At 38.4% G+C, this 20,989-nt stretch overlaps 1 protein-coding gene across 4 annotated transcripts; it reads right to left on the bottom strand.

The window, feature by feature from the left end:
• Positions 1 to 5,913: 5,913 nt before the first annotated feature.
• IFT57 (intraflagellar transport 57) lies at positions 5,914 to 20,969 on the bottom strand. 4 transcript variants are annotated; one of them, XM_064644149.1, is made up of 11 exons: positions 20,759 to 20,969; positions 18,617 to 18,779; positions 17,411 to 17,529; positions 16,389 to 16,479; positions 13,103 to 13,171; positions 12,441 to 12,563; positions 10,398 to 10,469; positions 9,685 to 9,816; positions 8,709 to 8,771; positions 6,883 to 6,949; positions 5,914 to 6,349 (listed from the first exon to the last, which is right to left on the bottom strand). In XM_064644149.1, the coding sequence occupies exons 1-11, from the start codon at positions 20,938 to 20,940 to the stop codon at positions 6,171 to 6,173; spliced, it is 1,260 nt and encodes a 419-aa protein (XP_064500219.1). In that variant the 5' UTR covers positions 20,941 to 20,969; the 3' UTR covers positions 5,914 to 6,170. The 4 variants fall into 4 exon arrangements, with proteins under 4 accessions (XP_064500219.1, XP_064500221.1, XP_064500220.1 ...); XM_064644151.1 differs by lacking the exon at positions 20,759 to 20,969 and adding an exon at positions 20,484 to 20,710; XM_064644150.1 differs by lacking the exon at positions 9,685 to 9,816.
• Positions 20,970 to 20,989: the final 20 nt, after the last annotated feature.

The following is a 20,989-nucleotide window of genomic DNA, read 5'->3' as shown; positions in this document are numbered from 1 at the left end:
CTTTGAAACTCTGGGTTATCAGTACAGCTCTTCACGGTGCAGACAAAAAGGAAGACTTTTGCAGAAGTAGGTGGTTGAAATATAAGCAGTTTTGAAAGATGCAACATAAAACTGTCTGTCCTCCAGACAAAGAGATAAGCAGATCCATCCAGAGTTCTGAGGCTTTAGGCATACGAAGAGAGAGGTGGTGAAGATCTAAAAAACACAAGTGAGGTAGGAAAGCCAATCCAGACTCAGAACAACATTTAGCCTGACCCCAAGAACAAGCCAAGAGAGCAAGCCTACCCAGAGAATACTTCAATTTGTGAGCAGCTTCTGTGTTTTATTTTCTGCTTTTTGTCTGGGCACAGAAGTTACCACCTGGCTTCATCACCACTTTCTCCTCCCCTCAATTAGAGCAATCGATGAGATACTGAGTTTTGATTAGCTGCTTTTAGCAGAAGAGTGACAAACACCATGGTGTTCACCCTCCTGCTGTATGTTGCTGTAATAGCAAATGCAGTCTGACCAGCCTTCTACAGAGTTTTTGTAAATACTCTGTAGAGAAGCTGAGGTTTCTGTGGCAGGATAGGCAGGGGCATCTTCCTGCTTCTCATCTCCTTTTAACACCCACACTGAATCGATGTCAGCAGTGGCTGCTTACACATGGCACGCTACAGAGACACCCCACGTGAGTTCCACCCAGGTTAGCAGAAGCTCAGACAGACTGACAGCATTGGTTATATTCAGGTCATGTTGTCAAACTTCCAATTATTGGCAAGAAACACCATCACAGAGGAGCACACTCTTCACCTCCGAGGGATGAAGAGTAACTAGAAGCAACTAATGGAATGTAACTAAGTGAAGGCATGTTTTCTATACTGAAGAAAAGATAATATGGAAGACCTTTTAAAGGAAGCTTTTTTATTCTATCCATTTGAATTTGTTACCTGTGTATCAATCCTGTTCACAAGTGAGAGAAAATTGAACTGACTTTCAATAACTTTTATCTTCTCTAACACAATTACATGCATTTCTTTTTTCAGCAGAGTTCTCCCAAACCCAAACATAGTATTAAGTATTCTCTTATTCAAACAGAAAAGTCAGTGTCCTAGAGTACTTATAGCAAAAAACCTCCAAACCTGCCACACCTAGAACACACCTTTCTGCCCCAAGAAAAGTCTTCTCAGAACAATACTTTTTATTCTTTATTGTTGATGTAGCTGAAGATGATGAAAATCTTCAAGAATGTTTTACTAGAGCTTATAATATGGGCACTCCACAGAAGGCTGTAATGAAATGGCTGCTGGACAGATCAGTACAAAATCAATCAGTGACACTCTTTAAGATCACAGAGTTTTCATTGTTTTTACTGTTGTTAGATAGCATTTGTCAAACACAGCAGAAATCCTTCCTGCCATCATACTAGGAACTTGTGCACTTCCTGTAACAATGGACACAATGATCTACAGATGCTGACAAACCTCTTGAAACCTTCTGCACCGTTTTTTGGCTCTAGTTTCCAGAAAAATTTCACAAACAGCCTGTCTCCCTTGATCTGACTACTGGCTTGTATTCTTTCCCAAATGGATTCTTTGAAAAGAGATAAAATGCTCATGGGCCAGCAATACCGAGAGAAGAATAGAGAGAACTCTCTAAAAACTTACAGTAGCCCCTCTACCAAGACAAAACAAGAAACTTCTGCCCTAAAACTAAAGGAGGGATGGGAAACTTTTGATCCCAGGGATGCCAGTTTAATTCTTTGTGTTACTACTGAATAACACTAAGATGCTATTTGAAGTATTGAAAGCCACAGAAACAGGAAAATATGTTTGAACGAACAATTGCAATTAGTGAGTCATCAAGAGGAATATTATTAGAAATAATTACTCTCTCCTTCTGACCTTAGAATAGTCACCTTTGTTGATTTTTACAACAGGTAGCTAAGACGTGAGTGAACTGGCAGGTCTCAGCCACTTCTGGGAGTACTGAGACACAACCATTCTTAATTACTAAGACCAGGAATGAAAAAGAACAGAGCAAAACTAGGCTGTAAGTGAAAGACTAGCATTATTCAAATTGTTACTTCTCTTAATGAAAAGCTCTCAACCCTGCTCAGTGTTGCGTGGGAATCATTGCAAAATGGTAGGGCTGAAAGACAGACATTTCCAGCAACACCAAGCCCTGGAGCAATAGCTAAGCATTAGCTAATACCAGAGAAAGCCCCGGTAATGGCATTTGCTGAATGAAGAAATACCTCGGAAGGAGGAAATGGCAGGCGAAAATAACCTTTGCTATCTCAGAGCCTTCCGTGGAACAGTAGAGATGCAAAACAGCCAGCGCTCATATCCACTGTTTACTCAGCCTCACAGGTGCCGATGAACTTTTCCCAAGTTTTATTGCAAGCCTTTGTCGGCAACCACCCGACCATTTCCTTAAACATTAACTCATCAACAAGCAAGTGGAAAGCGGTGACGCTGCAGGAACTAGGACGGGGTTTTTCACGGGCATGTTGTTATGCCGCCGAGGTCTCTGCCTGTCCCAGCCAAAGGGGAGGCGGGAGTGTGCGCACGCACGTGCAGCTGCCTGGGGAGGCACAGTGCAGCATTGACATTCCGTGAGCGGGAAGAGAGCCAGCGTGACAAGACACAGCATCACACCAATGCCTTCTTTTTTTAATTAACATTTGTCAAACTTGGAGAGAAGCCCAGGCTGCAAAATTGGGATGCAAAAATTCAAAGAGCGCAGAAGCTGGAAACATTCACATACAGGCTCTTCATTTATGCCTAGTCTTTTTTATAGGTCATGCAGAGATGACTTAATTGCTCTTATTGTAACTTACAATTAGCAATACAGGGATTTTTTTTGTATGTCGTAGCTCACAGTAGAGATGTAACTCAAAAAAAGGGGCAAAGTTTAATAGTAGGTGGACATTTGTTTTCCTTTTCAAGGAAGAATTTTCCCTGACGTTTCTCTCTTTCGGGTGGGGGAAGAGGGGAAGGCCTTTAACGCCACCAGCAGACAGGAGTGAGAATATTTTGACCAGATCTGGGAGTTGTTTCTAACTTGGGAGTGGTTTATCAAAGTCACGTGAACTTCTCATTTACCTTCCTGAACAGCACTTCCTGGTGCAAGTTCAAGTGATTAACTTGTCTCATTGCTGAAACCCTGAATTCTCAGCATAAGACTGAAAACCACTATTAAACTCTTGCAATTTCAATATTGCGTCACCAACACCAAGGTCCTCTATGAGAGAATTGGATTAAGAGGTAAAAATCCAGCCCTTCGCATTTTCCACCAGCACAGCACATAATATTCAGCAATTTATGCTATCTGCTGACATTACAAGAGAATGGGGAGTGGGATACTACATTTATTAAAGTAAGATGGTAATACATTAACATCACTCTCAGACATCCTAAATGGCCTGTAAACAGCACCTCTAATAGGGTACCATGCACTAAAAGTCTATTTCCAGTTTCCAGCAGTGCACTTACATCCTAGCCTAGACAAAAGACAGCTCAGGTAAATAAGATATTGAGTCATATTATGAGGTTCAGAGGGATGTCAAAGCTGCAGAAACTCTGAGAAATAATATGCTGCTAGTGTTCCTGTCCTGGAGCTTTGGAGGGTACATGCAAGAGAGTTGAGCTGGCTACTGATGAGCCTTCCTCAAAACTCATTTCTAAGAGCCAAGTGTCAGCTTTTCCTGGGGCCACGTACAAGACGGAACTATTGCAGTCCTCATGGCAAGGACAAAACCCATGGCTTCTCTGACCAGTTAGCAAATGAAGCTCCTTTTTTGTCCCTCTGCATGACTTCTGGATCTGTCTACAGCTGGCTTCTCTTTGGCTTCTAGATGACATGTGACAGTGACACCATGCCTCCATGCTGATGTGTTTCAGAGGGCTGAAAATGTTAAGAGACCTTGGAAGAGGAGAGCTGTATATAAAAGTAAACTCTTACAAACAGTCCTTCTGCCCTAAATATTCTTCAGAAGAGAGACTCTTTTATAGCGCTGCTTCAAATGCATCCTACTAACTTAGGGACACCTTATTTTGTTGCTCTTCAGTTTTGACACTGCATTAGATAATGAGCAATGTAGGAAGTAATGTGAATCAAGTGATTTAATTTTCATGTGGCTTCTGCTTCCTGCATTGATTCAGCAGTGGAGTAATTACACAGATCATTGCTTTTTTAGAAGGGCCTTTCAGGCTGCTCGTGACAGGCCTCACTGCTCTTCTCATGCTTTTAAGGAAGGTGGAGTGGCCACTTGCCAGATCAGTAAGACTGTTTTCAAAGCAGGATCAAGTGGTTTTACTGTCTAAAGGGACAAATGCCACTCTTTGTCAGATGACAAGTAAAGGCCATGTATCACTCCTGAGACAATAACAGAAGTGTCCTACTTAGATTAACACAGTTTCAGACAGTACCATTAAAAATAATGTAGATCAATTACAGATAATTAGCATGCTATTTTAGAATTACCGTGGCATAAAGGCGGCTAGCTTTTCTTCCGGAGATTTTTCTGTCACATTAGAGGGTTTTTGGCCATGCTTGTCTCAACAGATTCACTTCTAATAGAGTGCTCAGTCCATAAGGGAAGGGTTTTCATTAATTGTGTTTGCTATATTAGCATGAAGGAGGAGGTTTTTTTGGAAAGTATTTACATAAACAGCACTTCTACAGCACAACATTTGAAATCCCAAAGCATCAGAGAGCTGCTTTGCGGGCCATGCAGAAGGGGGTTGCTTTAGCTTAAATTTAACTAGCCCCACTGCTAAAAGTAAATTCACAGTAGCAACACCACCTAACAAAGGGAATATGAATAATAACTTTTCTAATTTCAGCTGAATGTGGGAGGATATAGGTAGGCAGCAAAAAGAGTTGGAAACCGATTTCCAACGTGATTCATGGAGATTTTCAGCAGTTGCTTGCAAAGGTAAATTATAATAGCTGACATTTACATACAGCTTTTCACTTATTAAAATCTAATGGGTTTAGGGCTTTTTCTTTTTGGTAAATGAAATACTCAAGCACAACAAACTTGAACTGGCTCATGGTACTGACTGTGTCAAGTATCTTGACTTTCAGATACAGAACTGATCCACTGATTCTACAAAATACTGCTCACCTTTAAGTGAGAGAAATTGATTGTAAGATGAAGGGAATTGCCTATGATAGTAAGGGGAGGATTTTAATATCACTGGAATTGCACCAATATTGTCCATGGCTTATGAACAAGTGGAACCAAAAGGATGTAGTAGTACTTTAATAAGATTATTTCTTTGTTCCATGCTCCTTCATTACCAATAACATCTGGAATCACTCCCTGCCGACACATTTACTAAGACAAAGTGAGCTCCCCTGTTGCCATAACATTTCCAACCCCTTCCTCCTACATTTTTCTTCTCATTCCATATTACTCAACTAGATTTGGCAACATTTTTCCTTCCCAGAGTTCAAAATTAGGTGTTCTGACAAAAGAACAGAAAACAAGAATAATCCAAATTATGTCCACGGAGCTCTGCTACGTACTATAAATGAAAGCAGCATTTGACCCAATGCTAATATAAAGTGACTCTGAAACAGTGATGACACATGGAAAAAAATTAGAAAGCCACAGTAATTTCCAAACAGTACTTTCCATCTTCTTTGGTCTTAAATAGATTTTGATATCATTGCTGCTGATAAAGGCAGCGTTGCAGCTGATATCAGTTTTGACCCAGCCTTTTAGAAAAGGTAACGCTGTATTATTTCAATTTCATCAATTAAATACTTTATACTAAATCTATGTAAATGGCAATAATAGACATTTTACATTCCTTTCAAGTAACTTCCTTTCAGCACTGTAGAGTATCAAGATTGCAGGCTGTCAGTATCACTCTACAGACTTCCACACTATGTAACATTCTCTAATGAAGTAGAGACATCTTCATTAATAAGAATTTATTTGTATATTTGGAAGAGATCTGCAGTAAATCTTTACAGCACAAAACTAAACATGGCTCCATGTTGAGTCCAAAGTGTGAATGTTACTTCTTAAAAAAGTGCATGACAAGCATCTTGTTAAAAAGGAACAAGAAAAAACATAATTCCCCTCTCCCAACAAAAAGGAAACCTCTGAACTCACAAAAAAGCAAATGGTAGAAAACTGTATTTTGGGCAAACCAAGTCAGGTCCAAATAATTTTAATAGGCACCTACTGTGGCTTCTGGAATCATTGTTGCATGCATATCTCTAGTCATATTGGACTTCTCTTTCAGCTTTGACTGGAGTAATGTGTGTTCCATGACACCAATCTGTATGTCCATCTGAGTGGTTTCTTGCTTCAATTTTGTTAAGGCCTGTTTAATCTTCACTAGAGGAGCTGTTCAAAAAAAAAGACAAACAGTGCAACTCTTGACAGCTGCTTAACACAAAAGCATTGTTTTCTATACTTCACTCCTTAAAATTGAAGAGCTGAATGAACAAAAGGTCGTTCTACTCTAAAGACATGATTGTACTGATACATCGTTTTTAATATGCAAAAATTGTAAAGACAGAAATAGGCAATGATAATTTTGCTCTTTTCTTGACATCTAAGATCTTCAAAAAGATTTGCATGAACATTAAGACAGGTTTTTCAATTATGTGTTTTGCTCAGTTGAAAGCCTCATCCCCATACCTGTCTTGAGGTTTGGTAGAACAGAAGACAACTTCAATAGAGGGTCATCTTACCTGTGAAAAGCTATTAAATAATTTGTGCTCCACACTTTGTTTTCTAATCCCTCACTATTATGCTGCTGCTGCATCATACTGCTCCTTGTAATTGCTCTTGTTTTATTTTTCTTTAATCAAGTACAAATTATATACCTGTCACTAAGAAAAAAAGTGTTTAGTTTGAAGCAAAAACATACTTACCACCATCAGTCATACTGCTTCCTTTCTCTTCTGTTTCTTGCTTTACTTTCTCTAATACTTCTGTGATCTTAAAATAGATATTTTTTCTTAATTAAACCAGATGAATGTCAAGTTAAAAAAAAAAGTCTCTGCTGAATAACTGCATTAGTTAAAAAAAATTAAATAATCCATCTTTTTTATTGAATACAGAGGAAAAATTTTTTCCAAACATTCAGAAAATTTTAATTTAACTTTACCTACATTAATGTTGTAAAAAATTACAGCAAAAAGAGTAGCAAGTTACGCAAACAGCATGGTGTTACTGAGAGTCTGTACATCCCAAATGAAAACAAAAATGTAAGTGTCTCAGTGTGATGCTGGATGGAAGAAGATAGGAATCCATATCCTTGCAGACTAAGATTCACCAAATAGCCATGCCCACTGCCCCTCTGGAAGTGTCAGGACTTCAGCATGTTACAGTGGAAACCTCAGAAGCAGCACTGCAGCACAAGAAGGTGCAGCAGTCAAGCCTGCTGGCACAGGTACAGGTATGTAAAGTGCATGTATGAAGAATAAAAATGCATTTCAGCACTGACTGTCTATTGCCCAGTGTGCCTTTGTAGACAACGAAGAAAAACCAAATCCATCATTCTATGGTACAGTCAAGGTAATAATTCAATATTTTTGTCTATAATTTAAAAGCACCCCTTTATTAGGGCTTCAATAAGCCTTTTCAGTAACCAAAAAGAACCATTACTGCACACCTGCAGTGGTAATGGTATCACCAAGCGGGCTGAGGTTTGATTGCACTGAAGGCAAATCAGCAGGAACATCCAACGTGTCTAGTTTATCTCAGATATGCACCACTGCATCTACATACTTTGAAGGATGCCAACCACTAATATATTCATCATCACTAATCAGTCTATCAGCTTCCAAAGCACAAACACATTATAAATCTCAAGGCAACGTAAAATACATTTTTTTCAAACCTACTTCCTTGAGAGTGAGATAGAAAGCAGCTCTAATTCTGCAGAATTCATATGCTCAGAAATCTTTCCTGGAAAACTCCCATTAAACTGCTGTATTACCTACTGCAGTTGGACTAGGTGATCATTGTAGGTCCCTTCCAACTGAATTATTCTATCCTAAAACAGCTCAAACTTGTTCCACAATTTCCAGCACATTCTTAATGTGTAATCTATTTTATGTTACTTATTCCAGAGACTTTATTGTTTAATAAATAAAGTGGGTTGCTGAAACCCAAACAGAGCCATTAAAAAAAATAATTTCAGAATTGGACAAAGGGTTGAAGTATTTGGAAATTAGGCCATAATTCTACATGACATGTCATGAAACATTCAACTTGTGGAGGCAGTTAGGAGTTTGGAGATTTTTCTTTGAATTTGTCAGAGCACTGATTTAAAGGCAAAAAAAACCCACAACAGAAAAACAGATTTGGGTATAATTTTATGTATGGAAACAGTTACTATTTAGCCAAATACAGCTTTTAAGTGCCTGGAAGATGAAAATTTGAAATTGTTAATTTGAACTAAAAATAACAGTTAAGCTTTTCTTCTTCCAAAGAATTTATGGATATGACTTATTACTCCTGAATAATTCTAGGACATAGGTTATAAAATACAGAACATTTACTGAGCTCACAATTCAGGAGTTAAAAATCAGCGGCAGCCTGGGTTTAAAATTTAGAGACTGGACTAGATCATTTCTCCTTAACAAACATTAATCTTTAACATGAGCACAAATCAGAAGGAACTGGTTTCATTAAACTCCAAACACTAAATGCCAACTCTCTGAAGATTGTTTTAAAATAAGATATGTTTTACCTCAGAAAGCACTCTGCTCCTTTCAGTTACTCCTCCACTTCCCTCCTGGTACTTCTCTTTAGCCTGGAAAGAAACATGGTTCTTGCTATAATGACATAGTTGAAGAGATATATGCAGATAGCTCAGAGAAAACACCAAAACTTGCTCTCACATGTTCCAATTCCAGAAACTCTCCCACAAAGTCCCAATGACATTTACAAATGAGGACAGGCTTGAAACATCGGCTCCTGTAATGACTATCATTCAAAACTTAAAAGCAGTTTTCAAAATTGTAATTGCCCAGATACACACCAGATAAGGAGTATGTTTTCTAATCTTTGACATGAGGAAATAAACAAAGAAAATTTGCCAGAACACAACAGAACTGAATTCCAGAGCCCAGAATAGTACTTTGTCAACAGTAAATTACTATCTTGAAGATATTTAAAAGTTTAACAGCAAGGCAAACAGAAGCACAGACGTCAAATCCTGTAAATCTTGTTGTCCTCATGGTCACAAACAGGAGGGCTTGCCAACAGGCAGCTTAAACAGGCCTCCTAACTAGGGTATCAAAAAGCTTCTCAGACAACACTATTGGCATAAAAACTAAACAAAGCAAATAAGCAATCAGAGTGCTTTGTGCACATTAGCACAAGTACTTAGTCTAAGAGATGGATGTTGGACTGAGACTGTAGCTTCTCCAGTCCTGACAGATGTGTGAACTGCACAGGGAACACAGAACTAGCAATTTACTAGCTGCTCAAGACTGGGAACAGATTTAGATGATACTTTGATAATACTTTGCCTTTTAGAACAGTTGAATAAAAATTGCTAGTTTAGCTTAGGAAAAATATAATTTTACAACCAATCAGCATGTCCCCTGCTTTATATCCAACAGCAAAATTCATAGATACTCACTCCACTTCTTCTTGGCCTCTAACCCTCACTTAATAGCAACTTAATACTAGAGAAGGCAACAACAAAAGACCAGCAATACCTCACTCAGCAAGGCTTGGGCTGAACGGTATTCTTGAACCAAGTGCTCCAACTGATTGTTGATGTACTTTTCCCTGCTATTGATCTTTTCCAATGTTCTGCTGATCTCATTATGGAGTTTGTCAAGGTAACCCTAGAAAATCACATTCTGTGGGTTGACAGTATACAGACAGTACACAAAGAGTATTGAAATGGTGCTGTAGTTAAGAAAGGATATGGAAGCCTACAGTGAGAGAGAAAAATAGTACAGAAATGCTGTGTTTAGCCAACAAAAAATTATTCCCAATGTGTTCTGGTTTGCCCACCTCCAAAACACATATTTCAAGCTTTACTGCTTCCATCACAAATATCAATGTCAGTATGCTACTTCCAGCAACAGTACTTCAGAGTATTTTGGTTTTTGTACCAGTACTTATTTTCAGATTCTATTATTCTATGCTTCTGCAGTCACCATGTACTTATGGTAATGCATACATTACTGAATCCTGATATCCCTGTTAATCCTCACACATACAACTCTTTCCCACAAGGTATTTTGCCAGTCACACTGTCCTTAATCATCATTATCATATCTTTCCCTTTTTCATTTTACAGCAATAGCATAAATAAAATGAAGAAAAAAAGAAATCAGTTTAGTTCTTAATGTATATCAAATAAAAGAGAAAATAAAAATGCTGACAGATCAGTGAAATAATCTGTACATACAAGACATACCCTAGTTTCTTTCAAAGAAGAATCAATTCCATCCTTATGCTGGTGCATTTGATCTACATGAATCCTCCAATCCTAAAAAAGATGTCACAAATTAAAACACAGGAAAGTACAACTTTTATCCTCCTCTGGTTACTAAACAAAGGCAGGTATGCAAAGCAGGGTCAGTTCTCTTTTATTTATTTATTACAACATATCATCCTGCCACTGCTTTGTTCATAGCCAGAGGCACTTGCTCAATGTGACACAATCTGTAAATCTCCTAAATGTCACGTGACACTGAGATCAATAAACAAACACTGACATCCTCACTGACACCATAGCAGCTCTGCTTTTGAGAGTCTGATCTTCATGGGACTATTTCTGCTGGAAAACATTCTGGACACGAATACTGAAAATATTGAATGTAGCTGCACTAGCTCAACTTATTCACAGACAAAATTAATGCTTCAGATGTCCAAATCCAACAGTTCCAGACTATCAGTTCTTCCCTTTCTATTTTAGCCCTTACTGTTACCAGGAGAAGAATGGAAAGAAATGAAAGAGGCAGAAATACCTAAACTGGGTTTTGATAATAGGACACAATTAAAAGAGGGAAAATTACTTCCACCTTCTAGATCTTAGGAAACATACATGGACTCAGGGATGGGGGATGAGAAAAGGTGCTGTGAATTGTCACATGACTTTACATATAAGTTCTAGTTTCTAATGTCATTGATTAAACCATTAACACACTCCTGGTACTATTTTTAAATGCACAACTTAGGAAACAGAATATGATGCTTTTCTTGTAGAATGGAAAAACACCAAACACTTCTGTCCAGCTATTTCTGAAAGCATGAAAGCACAGAAGCTAGGGAAAGAATAATCCTCTCTTCATGTTCATTTTGACGTATTCCTTATGGCCAAGAGATGGTACATTAAGCTGGAAGATAGTAAACCTTAGATCCTACAGTGGCTTTAATTTTTCATGTATGTCTTTATTAAGTTTTAATTCCTTACTGTGAGAATCAAGCATCATGTTCTCTGCAACAGATGGGCTTGCTGACGATCACAGAAAAATTGTTTGAACCAGGCAATTCTTCACATAGAAGAATGCAGGACAGTGTAAGACAGGCAAGCAGTTTAGCAGACACTTGAGAGCTCCCCCTATTTTTGGCAAGATAATTATCTTTCATTGTATTCATGTATATGTATTGTACTGATATATCACTGCTGCAGATTGCTCCAACACCCCAAGTAGCTGGGTCACTACAAATGAACGATTTCAACACTGCACTGATCTGTGTGAGCTACCCAAGCTCCTAGAAAGAATCCTTGTGGCAATGCCAGGAATAGGTCCTAGGTTTGGTTTTGCCAAAGGTAGATGTCTACTTCTAAGCTGCTCATTCCAGACTACTTGACATAGATTTTGGAGAGAAATACTCATGATGAATATACATATGGTATATACACATGATGAATTTCTCCTTGAGATAGTTATCTGGATATGGTAAGCAAAATCTGTTGAAAAATTTCTTTTTGCTAAACATAAGGAAAGCACATAATGACCAGATTAGAGGTAAAGACCAACTTTACTGTCGTGTAAAGTTCAGAAAAATGAATTCCATACAATCAACCTTTCATGTGGCAGAAAAATGGAACAGTGGAAAGAAGTTCATCAACTCTCTTCCAGGACAATGTTTTAATAGTTGGTAAACTGAGGGTATAATTTTTCAGAATTGTGAATACATTGGAAATGTCAAAGATTTGAAGAAGTTTCCACTGAGCAAATATACAGAAATAAATATATGGAAGTAAATATACAGAAATAAGGTGCTCTGTAAGTGGCAGAAAAAAATATTATATAATATTGAAAAAACACCCTACTGAAAATTATTGCTTCTACGGTCAAAGTAAGTGGCTAAGGTTCAGACAAGACAGCACTGGAGAGCCCATTTATTCACAAGTCTTGGCATGACAAAAGACAAAATGGAAAGTAAACAACACTGACTGAAATAACATTTTAATCACCGTGTGTAGACACACAAATCCATTCTCAGGTACCTTGTTGTCGGTCCTGACTGTAACTTTCAGCTGCGGAAGCACACGTTCCACTTCCAGATTCCACTCTGCTGCGTCTGTCGTGGACTGTAAAATCTCTTCTTGCTTCGCAGTTTCATTCATGTCCTGTGTAAAAATCACAGTTTATATAGGAAATATCATTGTTATGCACAGTGACAACTGTTAGAAATCGTTATAATTCATATTTAGAAAAATATTTATATCAAGAATTATCTAGACTACAGACATAACAGATTTCTTTAATGGCTTTCTTTGAATTCATAAAGGTTAGAAATTAAAACATATATCTTCACATCATACTTAAAATTGAAAAGAATTAAATGTATATAATAAGAAATTACAATACATTTCAGAAATGGTGTTTGCATGTGTCTGTGAGATTAAAATACATTCAAGAAACTAATATCATGTTTCCCTAGAAGTTTCTGCAAAAAATTTCTTGCAAATGTGTCTAGCAGTCCTTCAGTGATTTCAGTTTAAAAACTAGGTGCACATGGTTCCTTTAAAATAAGCTGATTCATTTCAGTTGGAATATTTTTTCAAGTTTAGACTACACAGGGATTTTCAGATTTAAATCAACAGAAACAAATTGCTGCTACAGATGTAAAAACCTTTCAAGAGAGGACTGATGGGTAACAACTTACTGATCTGTATGTTTGTGCCTTTAGAACATTCAGGTCAATATAATTTTCTTCATTGTCTGATTCTTCTTCCTTAAGGAAAGTTGCAAAGTTAGACTTCAGTGAGTATTTTAATTTGCAGGACCACAGAACAAGAAGCATTAAATTCCGTATTTCTGAGCAAAACAAGACATAGAGAGTTTATGATAATAGAGCTTATGAAGAGACACAATACCTGGGACAAGCTGAAAGATGAAAGCTACCCCATATTTCCTTCAGAGTGCCACAGTATTAAAAAATAAACCAAACAACCAAAAAATCCCCCTAAACCTAAGCCCTCTCTCCTCAAATGGGCCATTATCAATAGTTGTATGGTAACTGTATGTGTTTCTTAAAGCTTTACCTTAAAAATAAAACCAAACCACACCCAGACCTGAATATAGTTTTCAAGATGTTGTTTGCACTACATATTTGGAGTTGCAGAATGATGCCACATTTTAAGTGTTCAGAATAACACAATTGAAATTGAGGCAACTGTTTTGTTTTCTTGCCCGTGAGACCACACACTGGGCTGACAGTTTTACAGAATTCTCTATTATAGTCTCAAAATTGCATTCTTCAGTGACTATGATCAGCCCAGAGCCCATCACCCATAACATGCATTTTCTGTGCATTACCCTCCATCTATCTACACTGTATTTCATCTGCCATCTCATCACCCATACACTTCACCCTTATACACCTTGTCCCTCTGTTAACTGGCTTTTCCATTGAAGTTGAAACTTCATCATCCACCTCCTTTCCAGACAAATCATGAAAGCTGCAATAACACAGGTCTTAGTGAAGAACCCTTCAAGACTCAGTGAAAACCTTGGAGCTTATTCTTCTTTCTTCTACTCTACCCAGTGTGTAACCAACAGGGACCAGTATTCTCTTCTAATATTCAGGGACCCCTAATCCCTGAATACTTTCAAGAAATTACTGGTGACTAGATTGGGACTATCTTTTGCTAAATCGAAAATATGTATTTGTGCAGCACTTAAAAGACCATCCTACCAGAACAACAAGACTAGTTATCAGAACTGAGAAACCAAACTGTGCAGATTTACTTGCACACCCAGCCTCACTGGCTACTGGTGGCCACATAGTACAGGCTACTCAATTCCCCAAGATTTAAAAAACTTTAATAGTTCTGATTTACAGACTAGGCTTGTCTCTGCCCCATCAATTTTATTCAGAAGAATCAAAACAAAAGAACAACCAATGAACCTCAATGCTAGCATTTAACTACAGGAAATATTGCTAAATTCAATTATGGATACAGCTAATATCAATATACTGGCAGCAACAATGGACTGGGGGGAAAAACTTACATTGGCCTATAATTAGTCCCTGTAGAACCACTAGGTGCTCTAAAACTAGAGTATCCACTTGGTATAAACCACCTGGGAACAAAATACCTGGGAATGAGGCAACAAAACCTCCATGGTTTTATTAACACACACATTCAGAAGAGCCAATAGAACACCTTAGTTGTGAAAATCATGGCCTAGAGCAAACCTGAGAGCAAACCCAGAGGTTCTTTGAAGGGCTTCAACTGTGCTTTGGTTAACTGTTTCATGCCTGCTTCCCCGTTTAAGCAGCTTAGACTTTAACAAGATACAGAAAAGAGCAGACAGATGACTGTTTTCCTACTTAAACCTTTTAGCCAACAGCTTACATTTCTGAGGCTGGTCAAAAATGCAACACAGAATGTCTTTTATTCTTCTCAAAATTATTCAAGACCTTTTCCCGTGGAGACTTGAAAGCTGATAAAAATGCAACCAGACAGCCACATCACAGTATTTGCATCTTGTATGAAAGTTTGGAATTTTTCTTGGCTAATAAAAATGAGCAAAATAATGTAATACTTAGGAAAACTGAGAGAAAAGGAGGAAGAGAAGTAAACTCTTCAACTGCTACATTATTGTGGACTATTGTGTCCTACAAATTGAGACTATAATCAGAACCATATGAAAATGTTACTGGCACTCTATTTCCAAAATTTCTGACCTTTATTTTTTCCCAAGCAATTGAACACAAAAGTGGGATAGTTGTGGCATTTTCTATCCAACATAGCTGGGCCTTAGCACTCCAGAAAATTGTTTTTCTCTCAAGTCATTTTTACTGACATGGCAAAGGACCACTCCCAGGCTCACAGCTTTCAGTGTTCTGGTTTTGATCTACATTCATTTTGCACAGAATCATCAATTTTTGCAGAAATCAGATGTGAAACTAACTTCTTTCTGAAATTTTCACTTTTATTGTCCTCAGCTAACTTCCTCTCCAGAAAAATCTTGTTTAAGTCAACAGCAAAAAGACTCACTTCACGAAGACAAACATGCCTGTTAATATGCCAATGTCTTGTGATCACATTAAGCTACCAGTGTACAGTGAGACTCCATCTCTCATAAAACTAATCTTCTGAGAAAGTCAGTCAGCAAGAAAGAACTTCTCTTCAACACCCTTCCATCAAAAAGTCCTAAAAGCATATTAGAACTTGCAGGTGTATTTCATAGCCTGTTTCATAGCCATGACAACTTCACTGTAATTATTACAATTAAAAAGTAGGAATAAATAAAACAGTTGATCCTCAAACATTGCCATATTTTTGATAAAAGGTATTTCAAAGCACACAGAAAGACTTACTCCAGTCAGAATGAATGATGGAATACTATTACCATTGCATTCATGGAATATATATCAATGAGCTCCTGTGGCCTTTGCCTACAGCAACAATTCTGCAACCTTTATTTAGGTCTTTGTTGGTATTTTTAAATAAACATTCTATTTCCAGTTGTTCTTCTCCATCTACTCTGTTCCCAAATTTCAGACAAACTAAATACCAAAGTTACTGCTTCCTATTTGCATGAAATCTAAGTTACAATAGTGAGCACTCTATTAATTAAGCACTGGGCAAATTTTAACCAAATATTAGCCAATTCTGTAAACAGGGATTGAAGTTTTGTTTAACATCAAGAGCTTGTATCAGTAGAACACAAACAATTCTGAATATGTGTGATTTTAATGCATGGTTAGATTCCACTGCACATGAGAACATGTGCTCTGTCTCAGTGAGTTAAAAACCTTATCTGAAAAGCAACAAAAAACTACAGAGAATCTGATGATGCAAGAATGGAGCCACAGGGAAAAAACTGAACAGCTAATAGAAAGGACTTCTTAAACAAAGCCAAACAAACTCAACAGTGAATAAAAACTTGCCCATGGCTGACCAATACGAGTATCATCAAAAGCGATGACATAAACCTACTGCAACATCCTCTTCCAATTTATTAAGTGTTAATTCTGCATCATCTTCTGTTATTTCTTCTTCTTCTAGCTCTTCTGTTGGATATGCTGGCCTGAAATTAATTCAAAGAACAGCAAAGCTTTTAAACACAGTAAATTGTAAATACCTCTGTAAATTCTCCTTAGCAAAAAAAACATCTCATGAGAAGTATGGATGGTGTGGATTATAATGAGACAGTGATTAGCATCTCACATACTTAAACAAATAAATTAACAGCCTTAAAAGGCATTATTTATTTTGGACTGTCTTAAAAGTAAAGCTTATTTACTATGCCAGGCAGAACGGTATATTCATACTACAAAGACATCTGGGGAGTAAATTTTGGTTTTCTCTTTTGGTCTGACCTCTTAAAATTCAAGTGCAAGTCACCACAGACTTATTTTCAGCCCACATTGGAATTTGTGTATTAAACAGAAGTAACAGGAAAATATTTCTAAGGTAGAAATTACTTTGCTACATCCATTTCAAAACCCATCAGAGTGAAGGAATGAAATAAAGAACACTTTTAAAGACAGTTTCATACACTTGAAATTATCTGTGATCTAATTTCTCCTAAGATTTCCTTCATATTAAATAAAACTACTGTACCCTACTTGTAACATGATCATATGGTGCATACCTCCAGTTGAAGAGGTTAAGAATTAACTGATAGAACCTACAAGGACATTAAATGTTTCAACTCAACTGTCAGATTAACAGGGAGTTATGCATAGGGAAATGACCAAAAAAAGGTCATCAGTTAAATCTTAATTAGCTAAGTCTATTAATGGTCCAAACTCAGGCTTGCTGGTAATAGACTGAGTTGTGTGAAATTGCATTAGGAATTAATTGGTCCCAGTGCTTCAAGCCTAGTTGAATTTTGCATCTCATGAAATGTCAAGTAAAACACTTTTAGTCATTACTATGTTTTGTCTTTACCATTACAACTTACATCTGTTTGCTGGAAAACAATGCATAAGGGAGGATGCTAAAGTGTATTGTACCTTTTCCAGCTAAAGCCAGTGTGTTTCAAGGCTTCTTCAGCTAAACAATCAAGAACATAGCACACTTGCTCTCCACAACCAGCCTTTAATTTTGAGGGAGGAAAATCCACAGGCCTTCCCTAAAATAAAGAGATGTGCTGTTTATTAATGGCCCATTGATCCGAGTTTCCTCACAGGGAGATAAGATTTTTTTACACTAAAACCAAAGTGTCTCTTGTGTATGAAGATTTTATTAATGTTAATTCACATTCTTTCCTTATGCAGCTCCAGTCAGGCAACAGAAGGGAAAAGAAAACATCCTGAGGAACAGATGCAGTGTAGAAATCTTAAAGCACATGGTAACGAGGATACTCATAGGGAGCAGAAGAGTCAGAAGCCACAAGAGAGATGGATGGTCAAATACACAAGTGACAAGCTGGCAAGGTAAGAACAGCTATGGAGAAACTTCAGTACTGAGACTTAAATACCAGCTTTTCAACATTGTCTTGTTTGCTGCAGATTTTATTTATAAAATATTTTTATTTATTGCTATCCTGTAGAATAAAAATATTAGTTTGCTATGGTTTAACTCCTTTAGAGAATAGTCTTAACATCATTCACTGTAGTATAATCTTCCCTAAGATCATACTTCCTGTAAGTTGATATATTCTCCTGACCTTTGTTTCTATTGTTTTTTTTCTTTTTTTTTAATATTGAAAAAAGAACCCAATACTTCCTGGCAGTTTATACAACCTTTTACTCATTAACAAAAAAAAGAAGAAAACACGAACACTATTCTAAACCATTTCCTTCACTGTGAACTATACATTGATTATGGCAGGAGCAGGATCATATCCACTGAGTAAACTTTCCAGACAAAATCTCTGTAAATTATGCTACTATATGTGGCACTACAAAAAGTAAACTCAGTTTAATCCATTTTGTAGAACAAAAGTAATTGGAATCATATATAATATTATAAGACCGTTTTCTGCAGTGCTAAAAAAATTAGCCAGTAGGTATAGACTGTATAAACTTCCAATTAACTAAGTAACAGAGTAGAAACTTATAAATAGGAGAAGTCTGTCTGGGCCTTGCGAACAAAAGCAGGAAGGAGAGGAAGTGTGTGATTGCAGTTCTCTCACAAGGCGATGCCCATGTTTGACACACGCCTGGGAAATCAGCCTGCTCAACAACTTTGGGAAATCAGCCTGCTCAACAACTTACAAAGGACCTCAGTTCCGAGAGCACGTTCGAAATCACTGCGTTGGGGTCATCGCACTCCTGGGGCTGCTCGAAGGGACGTCCCGCTTTCGTGATCAGCCAAGCAGCGAGCGTGCAAAACATGAAGAACTGCTCACCGGGATTGGTGGGCAGTGCAAAGTAGTGCCTGTTTGAAAAGCAGAAAGAATGGCAGATATTTTGAGCTCCTGGAGCTCGTACAGCATTACAGGCCAGCATGCACCACAGAGCAGTTTCTTTACCCGACTTTCTCAATGAGCAATCCATCTGAACTGAATTCAGGATGCCTCGTTTCACACATAATCACAGCAGGCTAAGTTTGCTACATCCAGCTCACTTGTTTCCGGCTTCGAGTGAGCTATTAATCAACATTAACTTCCACGGAATCAAATGGAAACTGGGTACTCCTCTCCCCTGCCAGCAGCATTATATAGCCTTGGTTAAACACCACCAAATTAGCATTTCCACACAAACCCAAGTTACTCCTCTTGTTTGAGGAGCAACTTAGAGGAGTTGTTTACCTTTGCAGTCTCAAATCATGATGAGCTCAATTCTGTTACCATTTTAGAGATGCAGAATCCCATCACTTCATAAAAATACTACCACTGGCTACTTGAGAACCCATGCAATAGATCCATTCAAGTATTCCTTGCATATCATAAAATACTTGGAAGCTCAAAAGAATCCCAAGTCAAAAATCTGCAATTGCCAATAACTTGTACAAAGAAAGGTATCTGTGTTTGGGTATATGACTATGCCTCTTTAAAAATAAGCAAGTAAATAAATAAATAAAATTTGCACCAAGTGACCATATGCAAACTTGAATGACACTCTCTTGTGGAGGGGAGAACAAATTTATGGAAACTTCACTGCCTCACGAGATGTGTCTTATTTCTACATATTGGCATTATCCCTGCCATTATTCCACAGCAACATCACCTCCCTTCTTAACATCCCCAAATTCTATTCTTGACAACAGTAATACATCCAATTCCTTTTATTCCAAGTTCCCCCAAGGACTTCCCCTTCATACATTCCTCATGAGTGGCAAGAAGCTGGTGTACCTAAATCAGTGCACTCAGCTCAGATCAGGAGCAGGTTTTGAAGCGATCCTTCTACCCATCCTCACTTACTGTGCCTTGGGTTGCTTTGGAGAGCAACCTAGACAAACCAGATCTGCTTTGGATCACACTAAATTCAAATATATAGTCTCAAGAAGAATTCAGTCCGCAGAACCAGACCACGGTTAGTCCCCCAAAAATGTAATCCACATATGCAGTAAATCACATACTCAGTAAACCACATTTATACTGGCTACTCAGAACCAAACCCTTCTGTTTACAGACACAGCTGCTCACTAGGGTACACAAAGCTTTGCTTCCCTGCTCCAAACATTCTGATGGTCTGACAGCTCGCTAGAACCAGCTTACAGCTGCTGTGCCCGTACTTGAGCCTCCTTCCCAACAAGGGAATAATCTAGACTGCCTCTTTTTCCCCTACCTACCAAAATGTTGCTTATAGAAAGCTTAACTCTGTGACATGCTGCTGTGGAGCCTGGTTGAACCTGACAAGATGGATTTGAAAGTTATTTGGGCAGGCAGATGTTGGGAACATATTGGTCCCATTTCCCAAGTTTCCTGCCTCCCCCATAATTAAAAAAAAAAAAAAATTACATATGAAACAAATATATATTGGATATGAAAACCTAGACTTAACAAGAATGGATCCAAGACCCTTTTTGTAAAAGGTCAAAAAATATACACTCCCCACAAATAGTTACTCTGAATTCAAGAAACTCAGAATTATTTAGAATTATTTAGAATTTAGGTAGAACTAATTTTTGCACAGGTACCTTGGCATGCAGCTATCCAGTACCTGTCGGGGGCAGGGAAGGTCAAGTGCTATTTACTTATCACATCTCAGCCTTCGGCGTTTGGAAAGCTTCCAGAAGACACGGGAAGCTGTGCCTCTGGCAGGTTTTGCCTTGAGCCAGGCCCTGGCTGGGCCTGCCAGCCGAGACCTGCCCTCCTTCCTTCCTTCCCTGGGCTCTGACCGCCCGCTGGGATTTCTCCCCCGCCGACCCCTTCCCGCTGCCGCGCGAGCGCCCGGAGGAGGCGGCGCGGGCACCTGGAGAGCGGCCGCATGTTGTGGCGCCTCAGCGCCTCCTCCTCGTAGCTCAGCAGCTTCAGCTTGTCCAGCAGGTCCTCCATGAGCACGAACATGTGAAAGGCCGCGCCGGGGCCGCGCTCCGCCGGTCCCTCTTCCACCGGCCGCTCCCCTCTCCGGCCCACCCCGGCCTCATCCGCCATCTTGGTTGCACGTAACCCAGGGCAACCGGGTCCCGGCCACACCCCCGAC

The sequence above is a fragment of the Pseudopipra pipra genome, chromosome 2, assembly GCF_036250125.1.
Source record: "Pseudopipra pipra isolate bDixPip1 chromosome 2, bDixPip1.hap1, whole genome shotgun sequence".
Classification (NCBI taxonomy): Eukaryota; Metazoa; Chordata; class Aves; order Passeriformes; family Pipridae; genus Pseudopipra; species Pseudopipra pipra.
Note: the sequence above shows the minus strand (reverse complement) of the source record. Positions and strands in the feature narration are given on the sequence as shown.

What these genes read in the sequence shown, in the direction of transcription:
- IFT57 (XM_064644149.1), bottom strand. Translation starts at nt 20,940, where the DNA reads ATGGCGGATGAGGCCGGGGTGGGCCGGAGAGGGGAGCGGCCGGTGGAA. An exon ending in ACTGGCTTTAGCTGGAAAAG is followed by an intron (nt 16,480 to 17,410) that starts GTACAATACACT and finishes AATTAATTTCAG; the next exon opens with GCCAGCATATCCAACAGAAG. An exon ending in CAGTCAGGACCGACAACAAG is followed by an intron (nt 10,470 to 12,440) that starts GTACCTGAGAAT and finishes CATCTTTTTTAG; the next exon opens with GATTGGAGGATTCATGTAGA.